The sequence below is a fragment of the Rutidosis leptorrhynchoides genome, chromosome 7 (genome assembly GCF_046630445.1).
Source record: "Rutidosis leptorrhynchoides isolate AG116_Rl617_1_P2 chromosome 7, CSIRO_AGI_Rlap_v1, whole genome shotgun sequence".
NCBI classification, from domain to species: domain Eukaryota; kingdom Viridiplantae; phylum Streptophyta; class Magnoliopsida; order Asterales; family Asteraceae; genus Rutidosis; species Rutidosis leptorrhynchoides.
In genome coordinates, this window is record NC_092339.1 from 242982490 (window position 1) to 242998377 (window position 15888).

A 15888-nucleotide genomic window follows, 5' to 3' on the forward strand; every position below is an offset into this window, starting at 1 on the left:
TCCTGGGCAAAATTGGCTAAGGAAATGGAAAAGTGCAGAATCAGCATCAAAAGCGCCGCTCCTCATTCAAGAGCACCGCTCCTGTGAGCCAAAAAGCGCCACACCAACTGAAAAAGTGACGTTCTCATGCACATTTCAGCTCCATTTTCCTCCAGTGAGCAAAAGCGCCATTCCTACAGTGAAAAGCATCGCTCCTATTCAGCCAAAAGCGTCACTCCTCAACAAAAGTGTCGTCCCTATTTAGAGCTAAAAGCAGCGTTCCTGATCAATAGCACCGCTCCTTATTAAAGCCAAAAGCACCTCTCCTATCCAAAAGCGGCGCTCCTGTCGCTGTTTCAGCCCAGATTTTCAGCACTATAAAGGGAACGAGATCAGGTCATTTTTTATATGCATCTTTAGAGAGCAGCTGCTTAATGTCCGAATTTCATATACAAAACCCTAATTTCATCATCCATTGGTGTTTAAGGGTGGATTCAAGGAAGCTAGCTCAAGATTCATCATTGTTTAGCTTAGATCTTCATCTTCTTTACATTTTGGGTTGTAATCTTCACTTTACTTTTCATATTTTGCATTGATTACTTGTAATAACTTGAAGATGATGATGATTTACATTTCTATGCTTATTATTAGTTTAATTTTAGCTATGATTGGCTAAATCTATTTTGTTTACTTATCTATGAATATCTAATGCTAGTGTTTGCCCCAAATCAACTGATTATTGTTTTTTGAATGAATTACATGAACATGTGTTGTTGAGTTAGCGAAAGATCCATTGCTATGAGTTTGTTTTAGGCTTGACTATGATTACATATGTTGTGTAGCTCTCTTAGTGATTTGAGAAGTGAATCAATATGTGCTTCAACACCTTAGGTGATCTAGATAACTAGCTTAGGAATTGCAAGTGATTGTGTTCTTGATCTAGGTTGGTTTTCAATTGGCCTCTAGTCAACATAGTAATGCCGATTATCTTAAGTGATTTCGATAGTTGGGGGTTTTAAGTGATTTCAAACTAAGCTCAATCTCAATGACCAAATCATGCTTAACTCAAACTTAAGATATAAAGCTTATGTAAATTCATGGAGTATCATTTGATTTGAGGTTTAGTAGTGATGCTAAATATTTAATAGTTCAACAACTAATGAAATAGCAAAATAGGCAAAGCAAGGAAAGCCAAGTATAGAGAAGATTAGATAAGTGAACACGTCTTAGGTAATTTATTTTAAGTCTTAATGCTTCACACTTGTTTCTTGTTACTAGTTTAATTGGCAAATTTAGGTTTGTTTAATTGTGCAAGTTTTAATTGTTAGTTAATATCAATCAAAACCCCCCAATCAAACAAACCCTAGGACAATTGATAGTTTCAAATATCCAACTTACACCGCCTCCCTTGGGATGAACTTGATAAGAATATTTACATTAAAGTGCTATAATAACCGGGTTCTAAGTGCTCGTTAGTTGTGTGTGCTTGATTGTAGTGTTTGAATCAAATATAAATTTAGAGGGTAAATGATGTATATCGCACAAACGCATCACACTTTCTTGGCGCCGCTGCTGGGGATGCGGTTTCTAACGACCCGTCCTAATCCATCTGGATGAATACATTACATTTGGTTACATCGCGAGGTACTTGACCTCTATATGATACATTTTACAAACATTGCATTCGTTTTTGAAAAGACAATCTTTCATTACATCGAAAGTGGACGGCATGCATACCATTTCTTAATATATCCAACTATAATTGACTTAATAATAATCTTGATGAACTCAACGACTCGAATGCAACGTCTTTTGAAATATGTCATGAATGACTTCAATTAATATCTCTAAAATGAACAAATGTACAGCGGAAGATTTCTTTCGTACCTGAGAATAAACATGCTTTAAAGTGTCAACCAAAAGGTTGGTGAGTTCATTAGTTTATCATAATCATTTATTTTCATCATTTTAATAGACCACAAGAATTTCATATCTAGTTCTCATAAATATACGTCCCATGCATAGAGACAAAAATCATTTATATGGATTGAACACCTGGTAACCGACATTAACAAGATGCATATAAGAATATCCCCTATCATTCCGGGAAATCCTTCGGACATGATAAAAACAACATCGAAGTACTAAAGCATCTGGTACTTTGGATGGGGTTCGTTAGGCCCAATAGATCAATCTTTAGGATTCGCGTCAATTAGTAGATCGGTTTACTAATTCTTAGGTTACCAAGCAAAAAGAGACATATTCGGCTTCGATCATTCAACCATATAATGTAGTTTCGATTAGTGTGTCTATTTCGTAAAACATTTATAAAAATTGTGCATGTATTCTCAGCCCAAAAATATAAAGGGTAAAAAGGCAAATGAAACTCACTCTACAATATTTTGTAGTAAAAATATTCATACAACGATACGGAATAATGCAGGGTTGGCCTCGAATTCACGAACCTATATTATTCATATTTATACTAAAACATATAATCGTAATCGAACAAATTTATATATATTATTATTAATGATTTAATTTCTATATTAATAAATTATATGTTATTTTATCTAAATAATAATTATAATATAGTTAAGTGTTATATTGTATATCTTTTTATATAAGCAATCTTTTGTTTACATTTTATAGTTATAATAATCCTAGAATAAATATAATGATAGAAATAATAATTTTTTAATAATAATAATGGTAGTATTAATAATAGTTTTTATAAAAAATATATACATATTTGAAGTAATGATACTTTTTAGTAATGATTATATTAACTTTTATTAATAACCGTACTTGTTAATGATAATCATTTTAATAAAAGTTATAATATTAATAATAATACTTCTGTCAATATTAATAATACTAATTATAAAATGATACTAATACTAATAGTATACTTATGTTAATAATAAAAGTTCTAATATTTATTAAATGATAATAATAATAATCATAATCATAATAGTGATAATAATACTTAAAATGATAAATTTGGTAATAATATTAATAATACTTATAATAATATGATAAAGTTAATAATGATGTTAATAACTATAATAACAATAATACTAATAATATTTATCGATATTACCTAGTAATAACTAAAATGATAATAATGGTAGTCTTATCTTAAATTTTTACATAATAATAATAATAATAATAATAATAATAATAATAATAATAATAATAATAATAATAATAATAATAATAATAATAATAATAATAATAATAATAATAATGATAATAATAAAAATAATAGTAATAAATTCGAAATCTACCTTTAAAAATAAGTTTCCTAAAAAAACTGTTGTCCCCCGGGCTCGAACCCCTGACCTCTCGCATATCCAAATAACTCCTTAACCATTCCGGCTATTGCCTATTTTCTGATTTATACCCTATTTATATATATATATATATATATATATATATATATATATATATATATATATATATATATATATATATATATATATATATATATATATATATATATATATATATATATATATATATATATAACCCGTATACTTAAATCGCTTCATCTTCTCCCTTTCAATACCAAAATTGAACCCAGGTCCTCTCAACTAAAAATTAGTTTACAAAATCGAATTTAAGATATAAAATCCATCACATACATGATTAGTTAATATAAATTGGATAAAAAAATATGAAAAAAATAGAGTGCTGCTACTGCAGCCGTCGGCCTTTGTTTTTAAAAAAACAAAAATTGATTTCACAATTGTGATTGTTTTAAAGAAAGTTTAAAACATGAAATAGTTGCTAAATTGTTCATGTAATCTTTTTGGATCATCAATTGATCATGAAAATTCCACAAAATCACGAATTTGATGAAGAACGATTCGTTTGACTTTTAAAACCCAAACTTTGACTCACGAATTCGGATTCGATATCAAGATTTGAAACTTGAAACTTTGCAAATAGATTAGACACAAGATTTCCAACTAAACTGCAATTTTAGATTTTTAAAAGTTACTCGAATTCGTGCTTTTGCTAAAATTATGAACATACAGAGTATTAAACTTTATTTTCAAAATTTTCTTATTAATTCAACTCTAAAAGCAGACGATTTCAGTTCTAATTTGTTTTGATAGTAAGAAGATTTTAGGAACGTATATTAATTCAGAGAGAGAGAGAGCGATTATTATATAACGATTGTATAAAAGAAAGTCGACCTCATCTCCTAGACAAGAACAGGAAATAAAGTAAATAAATAAATAAAAACAAAAATCAGATTAAGATTGCTAACTAATTCGTACAATTGATTGTAGCTGATAGGAAAATCGATTATTTTGTTGTGGAAATCAATTTGGACTGACAAGGAAATAGAGACAGGAGAATCAAAATAGATAACTAATTTTATTCGTATAGATTTTCTATTTTTAAAACAAATATTCAATTTATATTAATAATTAAATAATATATTAATAATAACTCTAATAATGTTAATCATAGAGTTAATAATAATAATAATAATAATAATAATAATAATAATAATAATAATAATAATAATAATAATAATAATAATAATGTTATCAAATATTACTAAAATGATATTAATAATGTTATTAATGATTGATAATAAATTGTATCATTTTCAAATAGTTATATTGATAATGATAATAATAATTTATAATAATAATACTATTTATTAATGATAATGGTATTTAATAATAATACTATCATTAATCAAAATGACTAAAATTATAATTACTAATTATAATAATAATGATATTAACAATGATAACTATAATATTATTAATAATAATAATAATAATAATAATAATATAACAATTCTTATGTATCACTTTCCATAAAGTACTTTTTAATATTTATTAATAGTACAAATATTAACATTAGTAATAATAATGAATGTAATAATGATATATCAACTAGATTTCAACTTGTAATTAAATGTAATATATTAAATTTATTGATTATCTAATATCTAATAATCATATAGTAACATTTATTGAATATTTAATATTTACATATTTTATATATATTACAATATACTAATTATTATTAATAGAAATCATAGATATATAATTTCATACATACATACATATATATATATATATATATATATATATATATATATATATATATATATATATATATATATATATATATATATATATATATATATATATATACATTCATTTTAATAGTAACTTAACTATTCTATTAATTATTTTGTATCATATTTTACGTATTTAATTCTAAGGCTTAAATTATATTTTATAATTTCAAACTATTATATATACTTACATTTATATATATGTACATATTTATTTACAACATTTGTTCATGAATCGTCGGAAATTGGTCGAGGTTAAATGATTACATAAATACTGTTCAAAATGTTTGAGATTTACTTATCAGACTTTGCTTATCATGTCAGAATAATATAAAGTTAAAGTTTAAATTTAGTCGGAAATTTTCGGGTTGTCACAGTACCTATCCGTTAAATAAATTTCGTCCCGAAATTTGAGTGAGATGGTCATGGCTAACAATAAAAAATGTTTTCATGACAAATATGAGTTGATAAATAGAGTTTTATCACCATTGAGTAATATGGATAAAACAATTCGATTATTCGAAGAGTACGAATGAAATTATCACAAAAGAGTGAAATAAAGAAGTAAAGATTTGTCTTAGCTTTTGACGTAGTCAGGTTGAATTTAGGAAAAATAAGGTCCGTCTTAACTTTTGACAGAATCGGGGTTGAATTTAGAAAATAATGCGCGTCTTAACTTTTGACGTTGTCTTGGTTGAATTCCGGAATTCAAGGGATTTAAAGAAAATCTTCGAAATCTTAAAAGATTAGATTTTTCGGCGAGTAAGGAAATTAAGATCTCTATAATAAAATACGGTGATCTGCCTCGATTACTCTGTCTGATATTTCCATTATAAATTAAACTTTTTCTGTTCCATTATTTTCATCATTCCTATACTTTCTTTCTTATTTCATACATCCAAAAGATTGTGAAAATGCTTAATCCAGTTCTGATCCTTGTCCTTATCCTTACTATCGTAACAATCATTCTCCTTTTCCAACTTCCGCCAGGGGAATCTGTTTACTTCTACTTCGCCCTTGGGTTATAGTGTTTTTAATTCTCCCGTGTCTTTATGTTGCGATAAACATTGATATACACGATTTGTAATTTATGTGTTGTTATCGGGCTTTATATTCTCTCTTATATTTCGGAATTTTGTAATTTTGTTTTCTCTTCCCGACTTTAAGTCAAGCGAATAATGGTCCAGAATTTGTAGATATGAAATTCGGAATGAACACAATTAATGTTCCAAGAAGGAAATTGTAATGGCACGATCTTGATTTGTCAAATTACCAGAATATCCTGGAAAAATAGATTTATTAAGAAGATATGATCTTAATATGTTTGGAGATTAGGTATAATGTAGGAGTCGTGTAACATGCCACATGATGACGTTATAATCTGTGAATCATCACATTCCATTAGAAACTCAGCATGACTTACTGTAATATAATCACGTTGATCAAGTGTCATTATATTATACTAACTCATGCATCAATTCCCAACACTACTTCAAAATCATTCATAATTCAAACTCGAATTTTTTTAAAGAATTTTAGAAACTAAAGTAGTTTCCTTTATGATGTAATATAGATGACGTGGAAAAATAACTGATTTCAGATAAGGATAGTTATGAAAATATCTGCTGAAATATCGATGATATTTATGACGATATTTGGAACTTCTAAGATCAAAGGTTGATAAAGAAAATCATTTCACAAGGATTTAGAATAAATAAGGAGCAAGATATTCGCTGAAGAGTTTATCAGATACAGAATCATCTGAATTCTTTATGTACAAGTTTAGTCCTTGTGATTTCTTCAGAGTCTCCTTCATGGTTTGCTCAATCCATTTTTCAGTACCCAATTTTCTATCGAGCGTTCCTAACACTCCTTTCTTTATCATCAAACTTTTAGCCGTTTAGACCATCTACAATTTTTCTGTTTCCTCTGCATTTAATGCTACAATATTTGAATCATCGGTTATCAATCCGAGGTGGCTATAAGAGAATTGTGTTTTTAGATGATTAAACGCTGATGGTAATATGGTGGAATATAAATGGTTCCCCGGTAACAATAAAGAGCACGCATATATATCAAAGTTATAATAGAGTTTATTCGAATGAAAAGTCGAAATTGATTTGCTGTAGCTGTGACAAAATTGGCTACTTTGGAAAGGAATTGCAAACTTATTTTCGATAATAACAACGCCAAAGGAGCTAGCACAGATATGTGTTAAAGGTTTACTCAGATTCAGAGTGTTTTCAGGTGTATAACTATATGCATTAATCTTTTCTTTCGTAGATGAAGTGCGGTTGGTTCATCCTCTCGATTGAGGTGTTTTCAAGAATTATGAAAGGTTTGAACGCAGATTGTAATCGTCAAGATATAGATGAGGTTTAAGATGAAATCAAGTGGCAAACTTGAAGAAATGTTTAGTTTCATATGTTATAATCAATATTTTAATTCATTTTAATTATCCAATATCATTAGTCCACAGTCGATAGTCCACAATTAACAATCTAATAAATCATATATAGTTTAATATGTAATATTCGAATTAATTAATACGTATCGTGACCCGTGTACATGTCTCAGACTCGATCACAACTCAAACTATATATATTATTGTAGAATCAACCTCAACCCTGTATAGCTAACTCCAGCATTACTTCATATAGAGTGTCTATGGTTATTCCAAATAATATACATAGATGCGTCGATATGATATGTCAAAACCTTGTATACGTATCCCGATATTTAAAGTGCGTAACATAAATAATAGAAATTAAATGACGATAAATAAAATTGCGAGAATTAAAATTGCAATAAATAAAATGCGATAAATAAATTGTGATAAATAAATTGCGATAAATAAATTGCGATACGGGATTAACAGTTAGCTAGGAACAGTTAGCTAGGATTTTGTTAGCGTGGTTTCTTAACAAATTTTCTCATAGTTAATTGTTTGTTTCTAACAAATTTTATTTTGTCAAATGTTTTCTTCATTATGCCACTCGTTGGATTCTGATAGGTCAAAATTCAAATATGAAATTGAAGGAAAATGGTTATTCTGCGATAAACGGATACGTATATCTGTGGATGTAAGTAGGATAGTAAATGACTGTTGAATCAGATTCGAAGAATGTACAGTGTAACTTATTAATGTGAAATCTAAATATTTCTCGGGTATTACCTACCCGTTAAAATATTTTCACCCTTAACAGTTTGTACAAAAGAATTTTTAATTACAATCCTTATGAAAAAATATATACATATATATTTTCTTCAGATGTAATCATGGATTTAATGAGTTAATATAATATTAATCTCATCTGATTTTCGGTTAGAACTAAAATAGCTAATCTCTAAGACTTAAGAAATTACATAATTGCCATGTTCCGTGGAGATAAATGATATAGAACGATTCGTAGAACGAAAATAATCAATGTAGAACAAGGTGTAAAACGAAGATTATGCTCAAGGTACAGAATGAGATGTTGAGGCATGGATTGTTGATGGTATTGGTGCTGTTATTGATGGTACTATTGGTGCCGGTGATGTTGCTAATGCTGGTAAATTTTTCATCATATTCTCCAAATTGATTACTCGAGCGCGAAGTTCGTTGACTTCTTCTATTATTCCGGGATGATTGTAAGTCGGGACAAGCAGATGAATAAGATTTAGAATTGTGGATAGAATATAATCGTGTTAAGCTACTCTGGAATTGAGGCTGAAAATGGTGTTTCGGATAGGTTCTCTGGTAAGTGCTTCAGGTTCTTTGCCAAGAGGTGAAGTCGGTTAGTGGAAGGGATCGCTTCTTCTTGTCTCCAATGATTAAGTAGACTACGAACCCATCAGATGAATTGGGGATGGCTGATTGGCTGATTCATTCTGGTGACGCTGCTTTCGGATCTTAGGTGAATATCCATGTCGGAATAGCTGTCGGAATAGCTGTCGGAATAACTATCGGAATAGCTATTGGAATCTGAGGGACTCGAACTGGTTGAGGGATTCATCTCGTACGATTAGATGAAGGATTTTCAATAAGAAATAGATTATAGGATGTAGATTAGTACCCTGCAATACATAATTACATATGCAAATATAATACTAAAATCCTATAAGTTACGGAGGAATCTACGGAAGCTGTCAGGCAAAGGTAACAATAACAGATACGCTAAGATATGAATTTATCTATATACTGTCTATGCAATAGAGGCAGTAAGACATGTCTAGACTAAGAATGATAAGCAGGTAATTTCCTAAAGATGATAAGCAGATGATTTCTGACTATAAATTATAAGCAAAACTTTTGACATGCAGTCACGGTCGAAGTCCAGACTCACTAATGCATCTAAACAACTATCAGTTAGATACACTAAGCAAGACCTGGTTCGCCAAGACCACCGCTCTGATACCAACTCTAATGACCCATCCTAATCCATCTGGACGAATAGATTACATTTGGTTACATCGCGAGGTACTTGACCTCTATATGATACATTTTACAAACATTGCATTCGTTTTTGAAAAGACAATCTTTCATTACATCGAAAGTGGACTGCATGCATACCATTTCATAATATATACAACTATAATTGACTTAATAATAATCTTGATGAACTCAACGACTCGAATGTAACGTCTTTTGAAATATGTCATGAATGACTCCAAGTAATATCTCTAAAATGAGCAAATGCACAGCGGAAGATTTCTTTCGTACCTGAGAATAAACATGCTTTAAAGTGCCAACCAAAAGGTTGATGAGTTCATTAGTTTATCATTATCATTTATTTTCATCATTTTAATAGACCATAAGAATTTCATATCCAGTTCTCATAAATATACGTCCCATGCATAGAGACAAAAATAATCATTCATATGGATTGAACACCTGGTAACCGACATTATCAAGATGCATATAAGAATATCTCCTATCATTTCGAGAAATCCTTCAGATATGATAAAAACAACATCGAAGTACTAAAGCATCCGGTACTTTGGATGGGGTTCGTTAGGCCCAATTGATCTATCTTTAGGATTCACGCCAATTAGTAGATTGGTTTACTAATTCTTAGGTTACCAAGAAAAAAGGACATATTCGGCTTCGATCATTCAACCATATAATGTAGTTTCGATTACTTGTGTCTATTTCGTAAAACATTTATAAAAATTGCGCATGTATTCTCAGCCCAAAAATATAAAGGGTAAAAAGGCAAATGAAACTCACTCTACAATATTTTGTAGTAAAAATATACATACGACGATACGGAACAATGCATGGTTAGCCTCGGATTCACGAACCTATATTATTCATATTTATATTAAAACACATAATCGTAATCGAACAAATTTATATATATTATTATTAATGATTTAATTTCTATATTAATAAATTATATGTTATTTTATCTAAATAATAATTTTAATATAGTTAAGTGTTATATTGTATATCTTTTTATATAAGCAATCTTTTGTTTACATTTTTTTAGTTATAATAATACTAGCATAAATATAATGATAGAAATAATAATTTTTTTTAATAATAATAATGGTAGTATTAATAATAGTTTTTATAAAAAAAATACATATTTGAAGTAATGATACTTTTTAGTAATGATTATATTAACTTTTATTAATAACCGTACTCGTTAACGATAATCATTTTAATAAAAGTGATAATATTAATAATAATACTTCTGTCCATATTAATAATACTAATTGTAAAATGATACTAATACTAATAGTATACTTATGTTAATAATAAAAGTTCTAATATTTATTAAATGATAATAATAATAATAATCATAATCGTAATAGTGATAATAATACTTAAAATGATAAATTTGGTAATATTATTTATAATAATTATAATAATAAGATAAAGTTAATAATGATGTTAATAACTATAATAACAATAATACTAATAATATTTATCGATATTAACTAGTAATAACTAAAATGATAATAATAGTAGTCTTATCATAAATAATAATAATAATAATAATAATAATAATAATAATAATAATAATAATAATAATAATAATAATAATAATAATAATAATAATAATAATAATAAAAATAATAATAATAATAATGATAATGATAATAATAAAAATAATAGTAATAAATTTGAAATCTACCTTTAAAAATAAACTTCCTAAAAAAAACTGCTGTCCCCCGAGCTCGAACCCCTGACCTCTCGCATATCCAAATAACTCCTTAACCATTCAGGCTATTGCCTATTTTCTGATTTATACCCTATTTAAAAATATATAACCCGTATACTTAAATACCTTCATCTTCTCCCTTTCAATACCAAAATTGAACCCAGGTCCTCTCAACTGAAAATTAGTTTACAAAATCGACTTTGAGATATAAAATCCATCACATACATGATTAGTTAATATAAATTGGATAAAAAAATATGAAAAAAATAGAGTGCTGCTACTGCTGCCGTCGGCCTTTGTTTAAAAAAATTTTGTTTTGATTTGTTAAGCTTTATTTTCAAAAATTTTCTTATTAATTCAACTCTAAAAGCAGATGATTTTAGTTCTAATTTGTTTTGATAGTAAGAAGATTTTAGGAACGTATATTAATTCAGAGAGAGAGCGATTATTATATAACGATTGTATAAAAGAAAGTCGACCTCATCTCCTAGACAAGAACAAGAAATAAAGTAAATAAATAAATAAAAACAAAAATCAGATTAAGATTGCTAACAAATTCGTACAATTGATTGTAGCTGATAGGAAAATCAATTGTTTTGTTGTGGAAATCAATTTCGACTGACACGGAAATAGAGACAGGAGAATCAAAATAGATAACTAATTTTATTTGTACAGATTTTCTATTTTTAAAACAAATATTCAATTTATATTAATAATTAAATAATATATTAATAATAACTCTAATAATGTTAATCATAGAGTTAATAATAATAATAATAATAATAATAATAATAATAATAATAATAATAATAATAATATTAATAATAATATTAATGTTATCAAATATTACTAAAATGATATTAATAATGTTATTAATGATTGATAATAAATTGTATCATTTTCAAATAGTTATATTGATAATGATAATAATAATTTATAATAATAATACTATTTATTAATGATAATGGTATCTAATAATAATACTATCATTAATCAAAATGACTAAAATTATAATTACTAATTATAATAATAATGATATTAACAATGATAACTATAATATTAATAATAATAATAATAATAATAATAATAATAATAATAATAATAATAATAATAATAATAATAATAATAATAATATAACAATTCTTATGTATCACTTTCCATAAAATACTTTTTAATATTTATTAATAGTACAAATATTAACATTAGTAATAATAATGAATGTAATAATGATATATCAACTAGATTTCAACTTGTAATTAAATGTAATATATTAAATTTATTAATTATTAATATCTAATAATCATATAGTAACATTTATTGAATATTTAATATTTATATATTTAATATATATTACAATATACTAATTATTATTAATAGAAATCATAGATATATAATTTCATACATATATATATATATATATATATATATATATATATATATATATATATATATATATATATATATATATATATATATATATATATATATATATATATATATGTATATGTATATATATATATATACATATATATGTATATATATATGTATATATATACATATATATATATATATATATATATATATATATATATATATATGTGTATATATATATATATATATATATATATATATATATATATATATATATATATATATACATACATTCATTTTAATAGTAACTTAACTATTCTATTAATTATTTTGTATCATATTTTACGTATTTAATTCTAAGGCTTAAATTATATTTTATAATTTCAAACTATTATATATATTTACATTTATATATATGTACATATTTATTTACAACATTTGTTCGTGTATCGTCGGAAATTGGTCGAGGTTAAATGATTACATAAATACTGTTCAAAATGTTTGAGATTTACTTATCAGAATTTACTTATCGTGTCGGAATAATATAAAGTTAAAGTTTAAATTTGGTCAAAAATTTCCGGGTTGTGACACGGTTAGCCTAGTTGGTTATTTGGTTTAAACTTTTAATTGTTCGATCCTTTCGTAGGGGTTTACCCTTATGGAAGTTACTTTTTGCATTTTATATTATTATTTATGTTTGGAAAACCGCTTGTGTTTGTGTTGTGATTGAAGGATAGGTACCTTTGGTGTATGAAAACAAGGTCTCATAAGGATCAAGAGTTCACACATGCATTCTCCGATCCGGAAAGACACGTGCACGGGATTTATAATCGTAGAGAAGAAAGGGTACTAAGGAAAAATTTTGAAGCTTTGCCATTTTGTTAGAAGAGATGGATCCAAACGGTAAATAGATTCACGATAAAGAGGGCAATCCTAATGGTCCTCCGGTTAATCAAGAATTATTGAATGATCCAAACGACACACCAATGTGGAACGCTAGATTAGTTGCACCAATAATGATAGCACCGGCTATTACAAAACCACCAATTGAAGCGGATAATTGGAAGATCGAGAGTAACTTTTTCACGTTGATCAAGGATACATATTTTCATGGGTTGATATATGAGAATCCATTCGAACATATTCAACACTTTAATGATCTTTGTGATATTTACAAAACAAAAAATGTCACTGATGACACTTTTAAGCTAAGGGCATTCCCCTTCACACTTCAAGGAGACGCAAAAGCATGGATGCGAAGTTTACCATCCGATTCCATAACGTCTTTTCAAGAATTAACAAACGAGTTTATCAATCATTTCTTTCCACCGTCAAAAGTAGAGCGACTTAGAATGGAGATTAATGGGTTCACACAACGGGGTGATGAGAGGTTGTATGATGCATGGGTTCGATTCAAGAAGCTACTAAGAGCTTGCCCACCGCATGGTTTGATGAAGAAGGAGTATATCAACAATTTTACGAAGGAATATATTGATTCTTTATCCGGTGGGGTATTTATGTACAAATCACCAAATGCGGCCGAAATTATGTTAGAAGACATCTCGATCAACACGTATGAATGGGCACCTTCACCACGAGATTTGACAAGGAAAAGTGTAGCACAAGTCGAGAGTGATAATGGGCAAGTGATGCTTGCAAGTTTGAACAATCAATTTCAAACATTTGTGAAAGAATTGAAGAAGATTCAACAAACGGTAGTTACAATGAAAGTAGGTTGTCAACGATGCGAGGGACCACATCTCACGAAGAATTTTCCTCAAATTACTCAATGCAATCATGTTGATCTAGATGATATTCCCATGAATTCGGATGCTCATGTTAACTACGTGAGTAATCAAAACTACGAACGGGGAAGAACACCTAACCAAAGCTACTACAATCCTAATCAAAAACAAGTATCATTCAACAAGCAAACCAATACACCACCCGGATTCACAAACCAAACCGAAATCAAGGTTACAACAACTATAACCAAAATCGAAGCAACAATTTCCAATACCAAAACCAACAACCTTACAACAACCAACCTAACAACAATCAAGCCAATTCAAATTATCAAAATAACCAAGGTTATAGTCAATCACAAAATAACCAAGGTTACAATCAACAACCTCAACAAAACAATCAACAATCCCAACCTTTGAAGAGATTAGAAGAAATCATGCAAAACTACATCAAGAAGGTAGAATCAACCGAAGCTTTTCTAATGAAAGAGAATGAATTCTTAAAGCAACAAATCCGAAACTAACAAGCCTCATTCCAAAACCTTGAGAGCGCCGTTGGACTACTTTCAAATCAAGTTTCCGAAAGACTACAAGAAACTATACCTTCAAACACTCAAGTCAACCCGATTAACAATTACAACAATAACCGTCAACACAATCAAAACCAATAAAACAACAACTCAAGAGTGATTTCTATCGAAAGCACCAACCAAAACCCTAATAACCCAAACCAAAATGAAAATATCAACGTCATAACCACTCGAAGCGGTTTAACCACTCAATGGGTCAAAGATCCTCAACCACAACCCTTTATAACCCATGAACCACTACCAAGTTTTATTGAAGAGGATATCGGGGTTAGTAATGAGAAGGGTAAAGAAAAGGTCAACTCAACCGAGGGTACGGGTAATGATGAATTGGGTAAGAAAAAGGGTGATGAGTCTTCAAAGATTATGAGACCAGTGCCATATCCAAAAGCTTTAAAGAAGGACAAGTTGGCGGCTCAACACAAAAAGTTTCAAAAAATGATGAAAAATGTCTCGGTTAACTTACCTATCACCGATATGCTTAAAGGAATGTCGAATTACGGTCGGTTCATTAAGGAGCTAATATCTCAAAGGGGTAAATACCATGACAAAACATCTTTCTTTATCGAAGAGGAGTGCAACAAGATTCTTCCATCAAGGCCAAGGATTCCTAAGAAGTTAGGAGATCCGAGAAAATTTGTTTTCCCTTGTAAGTTCGGTGAATCGGAAGAGTTCAATGCACTAGCCGACTTGGGTGCAAGCATTAACCTAATGCCCCATTCTCTTTAAGAGAGGCTTGGTCTTGGACTTCTTAAACCATTCGTTTGATACTGCTATTGGCATCGCCGATGACATCTTGGTTAGCATTGACACCTTGGTGTTCCCGGTCAATTTTGTTATCATAGAGATGAAGGAGGACCTTCAAGTCCCCATCATCTTAGGCAGACCATTTTTGGTGACTGCCGACACCATCATCTTAGTACAACGCAACCAACTTAACATTG

General features: G+C 28.4%; 1 protein-coding gene and 1 non-coding gene across 2 annotated transcripts; one reads left to right on the forward strand and one right to left on the reverse strand.

Moving 5' to 3' along the window:
- The first annotated feature begins 13598 nt into the window (after positions 1-13598).
- Positions 13599-15673, forward strand: LOC139859927 (uncharacterized). The gene is made up of 2 exons (XM_071848703.1): positions 13599-14185; positions 15061-15673. The coding sequence occupies exons 1-2, from the start codon at positions 13599-13601 to the stop codon at positions 15671-15673; spliced, it is 1200 nt and encodes a 399-aa protein (XP_071704804.1).
- On the reverse strand, positions 13956-14062 carry LOC139860823 (small nucleolar RNA R71). The gene has a single exon (XR_011763438.1). It is a non-coding gene; the product is annotated as a small nucleolar RNA R71 (small nucleolar RNA).
- Positions 15674-15888: the final 215 nt, after the last annotated feature.

Excerpts from the sequence above, each read along its gene's own strand:
- LOC139859927 (XM_071848703.1), top strand. The coding sequence starts at position 13,599 with ATGTGGAACGCTAGATTAGTTGCACCAATAATGATAGCACCGGCTATT. Across the intron at positions 14,186-15,060 it reads GAAGACATCTCGATCAACAC|CACCAACCAAAACCCTAATA; the intron begins GTATGAATGGGC and ends TTCTATCGAAAG.